Source organism: Panicum virgatum, chromosome 9N, assembly GCF_016808335.1.
Source record: "Panicum virgatum strain AP13 chromosome 9N, P.virgatum_v5, whole genome shotgun sequence".
Classification (NCBI taxonomy): Eukaryota; Viridiplantae; Streptophyta; class Magnoliopsida; order Poales; family Poaceae; genus Panicum; species Panicum virgatum.
Genome location: NC_053153.1, coordinates 61,432,982 through 61,447,949, shown reverse-complemented (window position 1 = coordinate 61,447,949; position 14,968 = coordinate 61,432,982). Strand labels below are relative to the sequence as shown.

General features: G+C 44.4%; 1 protein-coding gene, 1 long non-coding RNA gene and 1 pseudogene across 3 annotated transcripts; 2 read left to right on the top strand and 1 right to left on the bottom strand.

Moving 5' to 3' along the window:
- Positions 1-431: 431 nt before the first annotated feature.
- LOC120693205 lies at positions 432-4,093 on the top strand. Its single transcript, XR_005682923.1, has 2 exons — positions 432-614; positions 3,991-4,093. It is a non-coding gene; the product is annotated as an uncharacterized LOC120693205 (long non-coding RNA).
- Positions 4,094-6,604: 2,511 nt separating this feature from the next.
- Positions 6,605-11,274, top strand: LOC120690659 (annotated as a pseudogene).
- Positions 11,275-11,569: 295 nt separating this feature from the next.
- On the bottom strand, positions 11,570-14,698 carry LOC120690658 (zinc finger CCCH domain-containing protein 15 homolog). 2 transcript variants are annotated; one of them, XM_039973395.1, is made up of 3 exons: positions 14,499-14,698; positions 13,461-13,535; positions 11,570-11,980 (listed from the first exon to the last, which is right to left on the bottom strand). In XM_039973395.1, exons 1-3 carry the CDS (start codon positions 14,613-14,615, stop codon positions 11,846-11,848), a joined length of 327 nt encoding a protein of 108 aa, XP_039829329.1. In that variant the 5' UTR covers positions 14,616-14,698; the 3' UTR covers positions 11,570-11,845. The 2 variants fall into 2 exon arrangements, with proteins under 2 accessions (XP_039829329.1, XP_039829330.1); XM_039973396.1 differs by lacking the exon at positions 13,461-13,535 and having other exon boundaries at positions 11,582-11,980.
- Positions 14,699-14,968: the final 270 nt, after the last annotated feature.

Genomic DNA, 14,968 nt, shown 5'->3' with positions numbered 1-14,968 from the left:
GCAACTTTTTTTTACAATCTTTTAAGCATTTTCTTTTGCAGCAACAATATCTTCCTTTCTTGCAGTTGTCACTGTGATTCATGCCTGTGTGGAGATGTAACAAAAATAGAAACAATTTTTGCTCCCCATACTTAATTGCGTGTAAGTTATGAAAATATTTATGATTGTAACTAGGGTGGTGATATTTGAATTAATGAATTCCCTAAGAAGCAACACATACCAAATTTATTTATGATAATTTTAGTAGTTCATTTGCTTTTTAAGTAATTTTGCTTTTTAAACACGTGCCACATGTGTGCATGCTGAATGCTGTCACTAATTATGAATTTACTTTATGAAGACTCCTATCAATTTCAAATCTCTGATTCCTTTGTTGATGGCCAAGTAACTCAACAGTTTAAACTTTTGAAATTTGTTGGCACCTGACAAGATGTAGATGCTAAATTTGAGATTACAGAAAGGTGGATAATGGAAAGAGGTTTGCAGAGATTACCCAAAATATTACCAACATTACTTCAAATGTGACGTCTGGATGGAGCATTTTGAAGGAAGAATTCACATTTCCTGCTAGGAGTGCCCCTTTCAATAGCTGTCATGCTTCCACTATTGTACAGGTACATGGCCTCTAGTTGTAATAGTATTTTAAAGAAGATATGGGTATCACTCTGTAACATCCCGAAAAATTTACCAAGATAAATCACGCGCTAAAAATAATTTTCAAAATCTTTTTTCATCGTTGAGCTCAAATCATTCCTAAACCCCTTCCTGTCCGAACTCCAAATTCCCCGTAATCTTTCCCGGCGATCCCGCCGACCCGGCACCGAAATCAATCGCCGTCCCTTCTCTTTTTTTTCCTCGTCCCGCGCGTTGCGCTACGCCCAACCGCCGCGCGTAGTCGACCGTCGCCGCGAATTCCGCCGACCGCCGCTCTCTCTCTCTTTTCCCTCTTCTTTTCTTCTTCTTCTCCTTTTCCCCTTTTTCTTTTTCTTCTTTTCTTTTTTCTCCCTCCTTCTCCTTTCTCCTTTCTTCTTCCTGCTCTGCCTGCACACGCCCTGAGCCCCACACGCCGCACGCGCGCGCCCCTGCTCCCGGCCGCCCCCACGTGCTCCACCTGCCGGGATGCTCGCCGCGCCGCTCGCCGCTGCTCGACCCATCCCATCGCTCTGTGCTCGCCGCGCCGCCCGTTGACAGGCACAACACCGCCACCTCGCCACTCGAGCTCGCACTGCTCGCGAGCAGGGCTCGACGCCGAGGACAGCAGCCGGCCCCCTCCACCCTCCTCCACTTGCGCCACCCCTCCTTGCGCGCCGACGCCCTCGACGCTTGCGCCGCTCCGCGACGCCCGCAAGCAGCTAGAGCTGCCCCCACACCATTGAAAGCGCTCTGAAGAGCTGCCCGGCCGGCCACCACCGCGGCCCCCCTCCTCCACCGCCTCGCCTCGCCTATAAAAAGCGCCCCAGTCTGCTCTCCTCGCCCCCACCGAGCTCCGCGAGCTGCACCATGCCGCCAGCTCTCTGTCTCTCTCAATCTCTCTCCCTGCTCCATGAACAGAGCCACGAACGCCGTCGTCGATCTCCTCCACAAGGCCATCACAGCTCGATTGCTTCGACGGTGAGCAACCCCACACCCTCCTTTACCTCTCCCAAGCCGCACCTATAAGCCCGAGCAGAGCTACCCACGAGCTCCCGGGACAGCAACCATGGCCGCCCGTCGCGGACCAACTTCCACACCCTCTCCCATGCCTGAAGTCCCCGGAACAGAATCCCCTCGCTCTCCTCTCTCTCCCCATGCCCTCCGCTTCGAGAACGGAGGCCGGGAGCGCCATTCCGGCCAAGCTCCGAGAGCTCGAGCCCACGGCCATGGCGACGCAGAGAAAAGGGGCGACGCCCTGTAACTTTCCCGTGAGCAGATGAAGGCTCGTAAGCTTTTTGGGTCCAGCACCTCACTATAGGCCCAAGCAAATAATAGCCCAACCAGCCCAAAACACATCTTTCACTGATATTAAGCCCGTGAAACTTCCCTTCATTTTTGTTATTCTATTTTCGGAATTATTTAAACATCCAATATTACAACTACAATATCTCACCCATCCAAATTCCGATTTCATTGATTCTTTTTCCTAAATTCTTCTAAAATCATATACTATCCATTCATCCAATTTTCACCTCTCCTTGAACCCCGGTTTAGCCCTAAACCCCTCTTCGACCTATCATTTCATGCGCCAAAAGTCCTACGTTTGCCCCGAAACTTTACCACACCATTTCTAATATAGTTTCGGTCGTGCCATAAGAAAACCACCCAAAAATATTACTCCTACCTCTATATCTTAATTGTTCCCGATTCGAGCTCAATGATAAAACTTTTATTTCTTTTTCTTTATTATGTGTTTGTTTGTATGCGTCGTAGATCACGGTATGAACGAGGGAGAACCCGTCGGCGAGCAGTACCGCGAGCAAGTGTGCGAGGACCAGTACCGCGACCCCGAACCCGGAGGACAGTACCTCGATCAGGACTTCCCGGAAGGCTTTGAGAACGGCAAGTTCAATCTCATTTTTTGATGCATGTTTTGTCTCAGTTTTATAAACTCAACCTATTGGCCTGTTTTCAAAACTGCATGTTGTTTTGCTGCTAAAACCCGGTTGGATAGCCACCCCTTAATTTGTTATGACCATTCCTTGACCACCTAGATTAACGTCTAAATATGATCTATTCTATTTGGATGTTAATCGCTACTAGAATGCTTAGGACCTTGAACACGGTACCACTTGTTTTATAAAAGAAAAATGCGTGAGTGTGTGGGAAGAAAAAATGTGGAGTTTCTGGAAACCAAAAGAAAGATGAGATGGATGGCACTTCTGTGTGAATTGCCAAAAGGTGTGCTCGTACCTGTGTGGTTGAGCAAGGTTGGGAGATATCCATCTTGTCACAATTAAGAACCGAGTTGATGTGTCATCTTGCCTAACTCAACCATCGTGCAAACCACTCGACCGTTGTATGTGGCAATGGCTTAGCATAAACCCCACTAGTTAGTCTGATAGCCATCAGGAGAGCTGAGACCAACGGGTGACTAAGGAGAAGGGATAAGCTCTGTGTGACTTATGCTCCGGTTAAACCTCGGAGATAGGTCAATGGCCTCTTGGTGGATCCCGTGGTGGCGAGTCAGGTCTAGCTAAGGTGGGTAATGGCTTTGTTGGGATCTGCACCGACATTACGGTGATCGTGATGTGGTACCCCGCTTGTGGGTAAAGTTGCACACCTCTGCAGAGTATAAAATCTATTTGAATAGTCGTGCCCACGGTACTGGGCGAGTTATGGTTTGGTCACACAACTAGTATTTCTTCTAGGAATGGTTGGGATGGCATGAGTTATTTTGAAAAGAGTGTCCGGCAGCTGTGTCGTGTGCTACGGCGGACGGGGAGTCCAGTAGCAACTTATAAACTGGGATCCTGTGTGGATCAACCCTACGTGTTACTCGGCGCAAGATAATTACTTTGAAAACCCCTTTCTTTCAAATAAACCCATGCATAAAAATTAGCTTTCCGCAAATAAAACACTGGCCTTATCCTTGATCTATCCTGTGCATGTATTCTGTTTATACCCCCTCCGTGGGTGTGGTTGGACTTGCTGAGTATGTTTGTACTTACCTCTTACTTAATTTTTACAGAGAAAGATCCAGACTTTGTTCCCGAGGACGTTGAGTAGGGGTTCCGTTCTGCACCCAACCTTTCCTGTGGATAGGGTCACCCGCAGGAGCTCCGTATGGCGCAAGACTCTGATGACTTCTTCGTGCTTCACGTTCTTTTTTGGGTTGTAGTTGTTGTCCTCGCGATAGTGGCACTTCACTGCCCATTACTGCGTAGAGTTGTACGGTGATGTACCATCTGATGTAATAAATCTGTTATCAGCCTCCTGGGACTTATATTGTATCACATTTAAGTCTTCTCTTATGAGGGGACGCTTCACACTCACACATGAATTTTGCCTCATCAGATTGATGAAGGCTATTTTTTGGTGGCATATTTTGGTGGATCCATGGAAGGTGCTCCGGGTGTCAAAATTTGGTTGCAGTGATATAGTTTGGGTTCAATTAATTCATCCAGTATACCCAATTTTTTTATGTTTGTTTTTTTACCTAGAAGATCTGTTTTTACTAAAATATCTTACATATTTAGGGTGGTCACTGATATCCTCTGGTAGTGGCTGATGAGCAATTCGGGGTGCCTATGTGGAATCCGATTCTGTTTCAGCTTCCCTCTGGTGAGCTACTTCTCTTCTACAAGATTGGTCAAGAAGTCCAGAAGTATAACATTTGTTTATGACCTTTTGGCCTCTTATCTCGAATAGAGTTGGCTGACACAGAGAAATAGATACAAAGTTTGACCTTGTTGCAACTAAAATTTAGTGTGGTTATTTTTTTCGCAACATTGTTTTTTAAGCACGTGCGTGCCGCACGTGCACCATACTAGTTGTGATAGTGTCCCAACAGGAAGGTCGGCCTGCCTTTGACGATGCCATGACCAATTGACCATTGACCAAGGAGGTTGTTGAGGCATTTCGTCAGGCACTAGAAAGCCTGCGCAGCCAAGTTATTGGACCAGTATGTAATTAACGTAGAGTAGATTATGTTAAGTTTTTTTAAATGCGTGTGAAGTTTTAGTATGTAAGCTATGAAATTTTTAGATATGTTTGTATTCAAATCTTTTTTTTTGATGTAAAGACGTTTTAGTGTGTGAGTTATTGATTGGATGGATCCTACGTAAATATTTATGCGGATGAATGAATGTGAAATTGTAGTATATAATAGAGGTGTGGATTTTGAAATTCTGCGCAACTTTTATTTTAAATACTTTTTTATTTGAAGTCGTTTTGGTGTTCAAATCGTAGGTACAATGGATTGCATGTAAGTATTTGTACAAACAAAGTGCGAAACCGGTGTGAATTAACATTTATGCGGATGAACGAATGTGAAATTGTAGTTTATAATAAACCTGTAGATTTTGAAATTCTGAGCAACTTTGATTTGCCGCGGTGGGCTCTTATTCTACGCCTTAGTATTAGGGTTGATGCAGGCTTTAGTTAAGCAACGTAGATAAAACGAATTCATCGTTTTGTTATTTTCGCATAGGTGTTATAGTCTGCATAACATATAAATAGTATATATTTCATACTTTATATTATTGTGATGCAATTATTTAAATAATATATTATTTTGGGTATGGAAATGGAACTATTTTTTTGTTATATTTAGCGTGGTGGTAAGAGAGCTATAATTGTTTATTGGGTGGAGTTTAATTTTCAATCATCATGAAATTTGGCAGTCCATATAAACATTTATGCCAACGAACTATAAAAATACTTTGAATCTAAAATTGTATTGTATGGCGAAGCTTTATGTTTTGAAATTTTGAGCGATTTTTGTATTAGAAAACTTTTTGATGTAAAGACGTTTGAGTGTCCGAATAGTAGGTAGAGTGGATTCTATGTAAACATTTATGTGGATGAACTGTAAAAGCCCTTTGAATTTGAAATTGTATATTCTACATAAATATTTATGTGGATGAACTATAAAAGCGCTTTGAATTTGAAATTGTACTATATAATGAAGGTGTTAGTTTTAAAATTATAAGCAACATTTTGTGTTGAGCAATTTTTAATTTGAAGACGTTTTTGTGTTCGAATCATAAGTACCACGAATCGCATGTAAGCATTTGTGCAAAGGAAGTGTGAAAGCGTTTTACAATGTATGTGAGGCGAATTGGTCAATTTATTTTCTCAGCATAATTTTTTTCGCAGGTTATCCCGCACTCGTCATACTATAGGGGGCGTTTAGTTCCCAAACTTTTTTCTACAGTACCCGTCACATCGAATCTTCGGACACATACATGGAGTATTAAATGCAGTTTAACTGATTACACAGTTTAACTGATTAAGACAAGACGAATCTTTTAAACCTAATTAGACCATGATTGAACATTAGTTGTCAAATAACAACGAAATGTGCTACAGTACCAAAACTCAAACTTTTTCACCAACTAAACACCCTATATTTCTCCTGCTCCGGACCTCCGGACCCACGTGTTAGGATTTTTTTTACCATCTGCTGCCACCAATGGCCTCCTTCCTCCCTTCCATTTTCTCTCCCTCTCCCCACGCCTCCTCCCTGCTCCCTTCCGGCGGCCCCCACTCCCCTGCGCCCTCCCGGCGGCGGAGCCGAGGGCAGCCGATGGCGTGCGAGGCCGGCGGCGGAGGGGAGCGACGGCGAGCAGCGGGCGGCGGCGGGCCTCCTTCGCAAGGAGCAGGCCTCACGGGGCGCGGAGGCCGGGCCGCGCGTGGCGCGGCGGCGGCCGGTCCGCGGGCCGGCACGGGCAAGGGGTGCGCGCGGCGCCGTTGTGCTCTGCACCCCTCCCCTTCCTCGGTCCCTCCCCATTATCTCTCTCCCTCTCTCACTCTCTCCCCGGGCTCGGCCGCAGCGGCGGTGGGCGCGACGGCGAGGACGAGCAAGCGGCGGTGGGCCATCTCGCCGGCGTGATCGGGCTTCCCTGCTCACTCCATCCCCATCCCCTGCACGGCGGGCGGGCGGGCGGGCGGCCGGAGCGGGTCGGCGGGCTGCGCAGCGGCGGCCAGCGCGGGCGAGGGCTGCGCACGCCGTCGTTGTGCTCCGCGCCCCTCCCCTCCCTCGGCCCCTCCCCATTCTCTCTCTCTACCTCTCTCTCTCCAGGCTTGGGCGCGGCAGCGGTGGCCACGAGGGCGAGGACGAGCAAGCGGCGGTGGTCCGTCTCGCCGTCGGGAGGCCATCCCCTGCGCGGCGGGGCTCGGGCGACGGCGGAGCACTGCAGCGGCGGAGGGCGTTGCCATGGCCGTTCGATGGCTCGATCCAACGGCCGATTTTTTTTTTCGGGTGACGTGGCGCGACGAGAGGCCAAGGAATGACACCGGAATCGTGTTTTAGAAGAGAAGATGAGTAGTGCGCGACTGCGCGTGGAGGGAAGGGTCCTCGACTCCTCGCCGTGCTGGCTCCGCCCGCCACCATCGCCGTGGCGACAAATCTCCCTCCAACCAACCACTTCAACAAGTTCCCACTGCAGAAGACGCGACGCGGCACTCCAAGCGGCAACACCCACACCGGCACCGCACTGTAAGAAGGTGTCTCTTCCGCGTCGATCCTTTCAGCACAGGTTTCTGCCTGGTACAGCTAATCACTCACCCTTCATCTCTGATCGTCCAGGAGAAAGAGAGAGATCTTGCTTGTTATCAGCAAACCCATCACTCTCAGGATCGCGGTATCAGCAAACTCACGCCCACCAGGTACGTCTTCCTCAACTCGGCTATACGGTATGCGCATATTTCCAGTTTTATTGAGTCAGAATTTCTATTTTTGCCTGGTATATGACTAAATTCTTTGCTTCGACTTGCGCCTTCGATTTTTTGCTTCGACTTTGCTGTTGTTTCAGCAGCAACATTTTTTTCGGTTGTCAATTGAAGGGCAAACATTAAAAAAAAGTTCAACCTTTTATATATGAGTATCTGATTTATGTATGGGTAGGTAGCTGCCCTTCTCGCATCATCTGATGGATTTTACTAAAAAGTTCCTTCTCTCTACTTTGCTGCTACCATATTATCTCTACACAATTCAGATCCAATTTGAGAATTCCAACGAAATTTTTTACAACTTTTGTTTCAATACATGATGACTTTACAACTCAAAATGGTAAAACCAAGGACTTGAATGCAGTAGATTTCAACTCTAAACTTCCGAGAACTTTCAACTCAACACCGACTATCACTTGTTCTTAGATGGCTAAATAGCCAAATTCAACCTTGAACAATGGTGCTCGGCTCAATTTGATCCCTGAACTATGAAAATGTCCAATTCAGTCCCTGAACTATCCTAATGGTGCGCGGGGGTGCTGCGAGCGAGCTTCTGAAGGATGGGGCTGGAAGCTGCCTGTGTTAAATTAAAACCTGCTCTATGGATGGAGGGTAAAAAAAGTATTTCACACCCCAAGCTGATTGGACGGTGACTGGAGGAGCTTACGTGGCGTGCCACGTTGGATTGAAGGACGAAGTTGGACCAATTAGGATAGTTCAGGGACTGAATTGGACGTTTTCATAGTTCAGGGACCAAATTGAGCTGAGCACCATAGTTCAGGGACGAATTTGACTATTTTGCCTTCTTAGATTGTGAAAACTGAACGGTGTGGAGAATTCCTCTACTATCCAGAATCGTTGATAGTTTCCAGTTTCAGCAAAGCATAAAACTAGTCATTTTTAATTGATTTAAGAATAGTATTGCAACTGCCACTTAATAATTCATTTTCTGACCGTTATCCCATCCATCCCGTCTTTCAACTCTAACCTATAAGAAATTCTAGCCACAAGCGTGGCAAAGTTAATCAAGAAAGTGAGGGTATGACAAATAGTCCAGGGGGCTAACAAAGTGTAGGTCACCACGGTTGTCGGTTTGTTGCAATCAAATCAATCAAAACAGCTGCCTAAAAATTGATGGCATGACTGAAGTTAAGCGTGGCAATTTTAGGCGCGAACAAAACATGCGATAGACATGTGGTTTTGTAAAATTTACCAAGTGCCCAAAGACAATGCCACTATCAGTTATGACCAAAGTGTTTACCATACAAATCACAACAATGTTAGTCAATGGGCATCCCGCGTACAGCTGATCTAGCCACAAATCACTAGATATTTCTTGTTAGATACTTGAAGCTGCCCTTGCACTGTTCAAATCTGTGTTAGACTGAACCTGAACTAATACTCTGGAAACTATTTGTAGGTCAAGATGTCTCCATCATTTCTTTAATTTGTTTTTGGAATAAATATCAGAAGAGGTGCTACTCATTTGTCAAGGAACTGACTCTGTTATATATTCTTCATGATCACCTTCAGTAGTTGTCCAGTAGTTTACCCAACACTGACTGTTCTACTTACCAATCTAACTCACAGGAATCCTCAAGAAAATACAGTAATGGAACTTACCCAAGGGGCTGACAGATCGAAATGGATGGTGCATAGTAATCATAGCATAACATGCTTCACAAAAGGTGAGATAGAAATAATAACTGACAACTACAACACTATTCTCAGAAGAGGTGCATTTGGAGAAGTTTATGAGGGAGTTCTTGAGGGCCAAAGTAAGGTTGCAGTGATTATCCATAATGTGAAAGAAAACTTCGCCAAAGAGTTGGCCGTCCATCGTGAAATCAACCACAAAAACGTAGTGAGGCTCATTGGTTACTGTGTAGAGGAAAATGCCCTTATGATGGTTACCGAGTATATCGCTAATGGAAACCTGAGTGATGCTCTTCACCATGACAATAGTCCCATCCCTTTGGATGTAAGACTTAGGATTGCCATTGAATGTGCAGAAGCGTTGGCATACATGCATTCTCACATGTATACTCATGTCATCCATGGCGACATCAAACCCGCTAACATACTATTAGATGGCAAGTTTCATGCAAAATTGACGGACTTTGGAATATCAAGACTAGTCAACACAGATAAGACACTCTATACGGAGAATGTGGTAGGGAGCATTGGTTACATGGACCCTTCGTTTGCTCGCGATGGGCTTCTCACTTCGAAGAGTGATGTTTACAGCTTTGGAGTTGTCCTCCTTGAATTGATTGCCAGGAAAAAGGCAATAACAGTAGTCGACAACGTCAACATTGTGTCTGCATTTACCAATGCTCTTGCAAGGGGGACCAGAGGTGCGAGAGCCGAGAGAGATGTTTGTTGCTGAAATTGCAAGCAAGAATACTATGAAGATTGTTCAAGGAGTTGCAAAGATAGCAGGTGAATGCCTAATAATGGAAAGGGAAAAACGTCCGGAGATGATTGATGTTGTGGAACGTCTTCGGGTACTAAGGAAAGCTTTACATCAGCATCAAGGACAACACCGAGTAGATCTGTTCTCTTGGGTAAAGAAGAGCAAGCCAGCGCCTCCAGCAGCAGTTACCATCCCTGCCAAATTTTTGCCATCAGGCCTGTGCCAACAGTTCTCGCCTGCAGAGATGAAGGCTGCGACAAACAACCTTAATTGGTCACTCCTTGTTGGTCAGGGTGCATTTGGTCCTGTTTTCCGTGGCAAGATTGATGGAGGAAAATTGAGGTGGCTATCAAGCGCCGTGATCCGGACTGTACGCACGGTGAGGATGAGTTTCATACCGAGATAGAGATGGGTGAGATGTTGTGCCACTTGTCGGTTATTGCTATGAGATGGGTGAGATGATTCTCGTCTACAGCTACATGGCCCATGGATGTTTGCGTGACCACCTCTATCGAACAAAGAAGCCACCTCTTACCTGGAACCGGCGTCTGGAGATCTGCATTGGTGCAGCTCGGGGCCTGCACTGCCTTCACGCATCACAGGTTATCTACCGTAACCTGAAGACGACAGACATTCTGCTGGATAAGGAATGGGTTGCCAAGCTTACAGATCTTGCTCTGTGCAAGACTGGTCCATCAACGAACGAGATGACAAGGGTCATTGGCAGTGGCGGTATCCTGGACCCTGAATATGTCGCCTCTGGTCGGCTAACTGAGAAATCAGATGTCTATTCTTTTGGCGGTGTGTTGTTGGAGGTCCTATGTGCTCGGTCTATTTTAGACCCCACTCTCCCGAAGGAACAAGCTGTATTGGTAGATTGGGCATTGCGATGCAAGGAGGAGGGCAAGCTCAATGAGATTGTTGACCCCTACCTGAAGGGATCCATTGATCAATGGTCTCTCGAGACGTTTGTTGGAATTGCTGAGAAGTGCCTTGCTTCTGAGGGTATTCACCGTCCAGCGATGGGAGATGTGCTTTTAGAACTGGAGTTGGCCCTCAAAGCACAGGCGCAGGGGACTGTCCCAAGATCATCTTCAGTTCTCTAGTTACTGCTGGCTGCTATTCACTGAATGAATTGAGCAATGGAGCGCCTGAAGGATTAGAGTTTTCTATGGTACTTGGAAAGGTAATAAGAGGTACCATAATTATATATTACTTAAATTTTGTAGGGAGGTACCAACTCGATGATAGTTTTTGGTACCTCTTACAATTAGTGGCAACTTCAGTGCCTCTCCAATATGGAGAAAGGCAAGAATCAAGTGGCCCAGAGCATCGAATGAGAGACTTAAATTCTCCATGTCAATTTGTTACTTTGATTATACAAATTCATAGATTTTGCACCCTTGTTTGTGAGCTTGTCTCCTGATATTGTGGTACTGTCAATAATGAATAATGTTATGTACGGTATGATATTTTGTACATGATGCCTAGTAGTGGAACACATAACGCTTGCTTGGTCAGTTGGTCTATTGCATCCCTGATCGCTGTTCTCATCTGTGATCGAGTTGTAGCATCGTCCACCTGTTGTTATCACCTGAGTGCAAGAAATCGTCGCCTTCCCGCTAAGCTTTGGAAATGCCTTCATGCACATCCGGATTACTAAAAAACATACATGCCATAGTACATTAGGTTCTCGAGATTATCAGACCTGTCAAGGCGTTTCACAGTTTTCCATGAGGCAGGACGAACCATGCTCTCAAGAGTTCCCATGGCTGCATCTAGCCATCTCAGTAAATGTTTTTTATCGAAAAACGCAGGAGAGTTGCGCATCATTATATTGAGAAGATGGAGAAAAAAAAAGGTAAGAGATCCCAGTCGACACAAAACACTCACAAAACACACCCAACACACGCCAACACACACAAACAACAAGCAAGCCTTAAGTTACAGACTGAAACCATGTCTAAAAAAGGACAACCCTAAAATAAAACCAGGAAACTACTCCTGTGAAGTGGGGGCAGTCAAGAGGGAAATTCCTTGAGCCCCTGCCCGCGACCAATCTCAGTAAATGTTGTTGTCGAACACCCAGGGCTCGTGTTGGAACAGCTCACGGCCATTCATCTGCACCGCTCCTGAAGCGATATCGGCAGCTCGCTTCTGAGCTGCTTCAGGTTTCCTCGCAGCTTCCTCTGCATCCTGCAGGTCAGGAACATGAACAAGTCATCAGATAAATGCCTCCTCACCCTGAGGAGATTACATTCCTCAGTCACAGAAAAAGAAAATCAAACAGCAGGGGTTAATCCTGGTAAACCCCATAGTATCAACTAACCAAAAAGAATGCCTGAAAATCACTATGCAATCAGTTATGCAGCTTGGAACAAACAAACCACACCTCCAAATAGAACAGATGAAATTTAAACAGCATCCAGTCTTAGTAAAGCAGGAAATCACCCCTAACTTGCACATGACACATTAGTACACGATAGAATAACAGCTATCAGGGGTGCATTGGATCTTAAAATGTCGACAATACACCTGTAGGGTACAGAATCAACATGTGGGCTTGTGGGAAAAAAAAAGCCAATGGAAAGATATTGACAGTGATAGATGGATAGACACTTGAATGAATCGCAAGACTCAAATGCAACCCAATCAGCTCATTCAGCTTTGCACAAGAACAAGAGAACAAGGCATGTTCACCAGACTAAGATTCTTTGGGTTTGGGTGTCTGATGGTGATACATGTTCAAGGATGCTGGTGCCAGTCCAATCAAGACAAATCTGAAAGGCGCAAGAAGAAACAAATGCAAACTCTTCACTGGGGTCACATAGCAAAATAAAATCAGTAGACATACTAATAAAGGTTAATCCCATACTACCATGACCCATTATGCAAGCTTTCTTATGCCATCCAGGAAATGGAAAAAAGCACATCATACATTCCTGCTAGATTTTTTTTTCCAAAAGAGGTTAAGTGCAACTTGTTACTTGGATTGAGATGCAAAGGATTGATTCTATCTTCCAATGGATACAGTTTCCACAGCCAAATGGTGGAATACAAAGAGCCATTGTACTGAAACGAAAAGGAGGAAAGATTAAACTGCAGTGATTATTTATACATGCTGGAATCTGTGAAAGAAAAAAATAAACCTAGCAGCCATTCGTTACCTAACACCAGCCCTCTAAATGAACTACAAAATAGAGCTCATAAATTCTCTTTAATGACAACACATTCTAAAGCTCATAAATTGAGATACATCATGCATTATTCAATACAGAAGTTATTGTGTGAGACGTGATGGAATCAAGGAAAAAACAGGAAGAGAAATGTCTACCAAGATTCAAGAAACCAAGATGTATAACTCAATGCACACTGAACTCTCAATAATGCACTGCAATATTCTCCGGATTTTATTCTTTAGCAAACCTACATAAGATTAGCAAGAATTTCCAACAAAAATAAAAGATGAAAAAGCAAATGAATAACGGCAAGAAATAACTGTGTGTCATGGCATTTGTAACTTCCTAGATACTTGATAATCATGCTGATAAAATGCCACAACTCAGACCGAAAAAGATGACAATAAAACCTAAGGGTATGCCAGCAATAAAATTCTCCCTACACTTGGTATCGACATCAATAGACAGAACCAGAAAAGACCATCAGAACTGCATACAGCGATATACAGGATTCCCAAAAGGTACGCTTCAATTTGCAACAGAAATACAGTGCACGAGTTTGGCCAGACCATCTGTAATTTGAGTAATAAGAATGTGATGAAGTGAGATCAAGCTAAGGATGAAACAATCAACTCTTGGTAAGGTCAAAAAACAGTAACACTTTCTTAAAGATGAGTACGCAGTTTAGAACAAAAAGAACTAAAAGCAAAATGTATTAATTAAACAGAAACCGCAGTTACTCCATCATGAAAATCCAACCAGCTCAAATTAGGGATAGCAATCCGTTTGACACAGATGCAACATAGACTTACCCATCCAATCAACAATTCCACTTCTATAGGTATTTGTACTCATATTCATCTGAGAAGTAAGAGATATATATTGTATATTCTTATCTGTATTCACAGGATTTCACGATTGTTTGGCAAAATAAAAGTAATGAAATGATAACATGTATGATGATGAAGTGTTGTTAATATCTTCACATCAAACAAGTTACAAGAGTATCCACTTCTGACTATTTAGTAGGTATTCAAATAGTATCAGTATTCATTATTCAATTTAAATAGAAACTAATGAGCCATGGGGAACTAATTGATCCGTTTCCATCCCTAGCTGAAGCAACCACAATGTTAGATTCTCACAAGAACTTCTCAGGGAACTATTTCACTATGACAACTGGTAAAAAACTTGCAACCTACAAGGCTACAATCCACAAATATAATCATAGATAGAAAGCCATGTACCACGAACAACCTCAAGGCAAAACTAAACAACAAAAACTAGGGATCTAACTAAATTCGCTGGCAGAACAAAATCACTGCATCTTTGCCACGGGTTTCAACCTTAATCAAGCAATCAAAACCAGTACTTCTACAGCCTAGTGAATGGGAAACCCTAGAGATGGCAAATCAATTTTTTTTACTAATCGAATGGACCGAAATTATATGGAGGCGAGAATTTTGCAACCCTAAATGGATGGTACAATAAGTAGGCGAAATTTGCAGTTTGGGGTAAAGGGGGGAAGAGAGGACCTTGCGCTGCTTCCAGGAGAGGAACTGCGCTGCGTTAATGGGCTGCGCCCTCGCCGCGGTCGCGGGCTCGGCGGCGACGGGCTGCGGAGGGGGAGTACCCTCGGCTTCCGCTCCCATCACGAGAGGATCTGTGAATTTTTGGAGAGAGGGCTGACGAATACGGATAAACCAAATATGAGACGGGAAAGATGGGGGCCAAATGAGAGGTGCTTTGGAACAGGGACTAAAAAAAGTCCCCGGAATTTTTTAGTATTTAGAAGTATTAAATAAATATTAATTATAAAACTAACTGCAGAACCCTGGGGCTAAACTGCGAGACGAATCTAATGAGGTATCTTAATCCATGATTAGCGAATGGTTACTGTAGCATCACTGTAGCAAATTATGAATTAATTAGGCTTATTAGATTCGTCTTGCGAAAAAGCACTCAGCTGTCAAAAAACATTTATAAACAGATTTTATTTAATACT

Bases quoted from the DNA above. Each gene is read 5' to 3' on its own strand.
- LOC120690658 (XM_039973395.1), bottom strand. From the start codon at position 14,615: ATGGGAGCGGAAGCCGAGGGTACTCCCCCTCCGCAGCCCGTCGCCGCC. The intron at 13,536-14,498 runs GTCCTCTCTTCC...CTCAAATTACAG, and splicing joins TCTCCTGGAAGCAGCGCAAG to ATGGTCTGGCCAAACTCGTG. The intron at 11,981-13,460 runs GTATGCAGTTCT...CCTGACCTGCAG, and splicing joins TGGGAATCCTGTATATCGCT to GATGCAGAGGAAGCTGCGAG.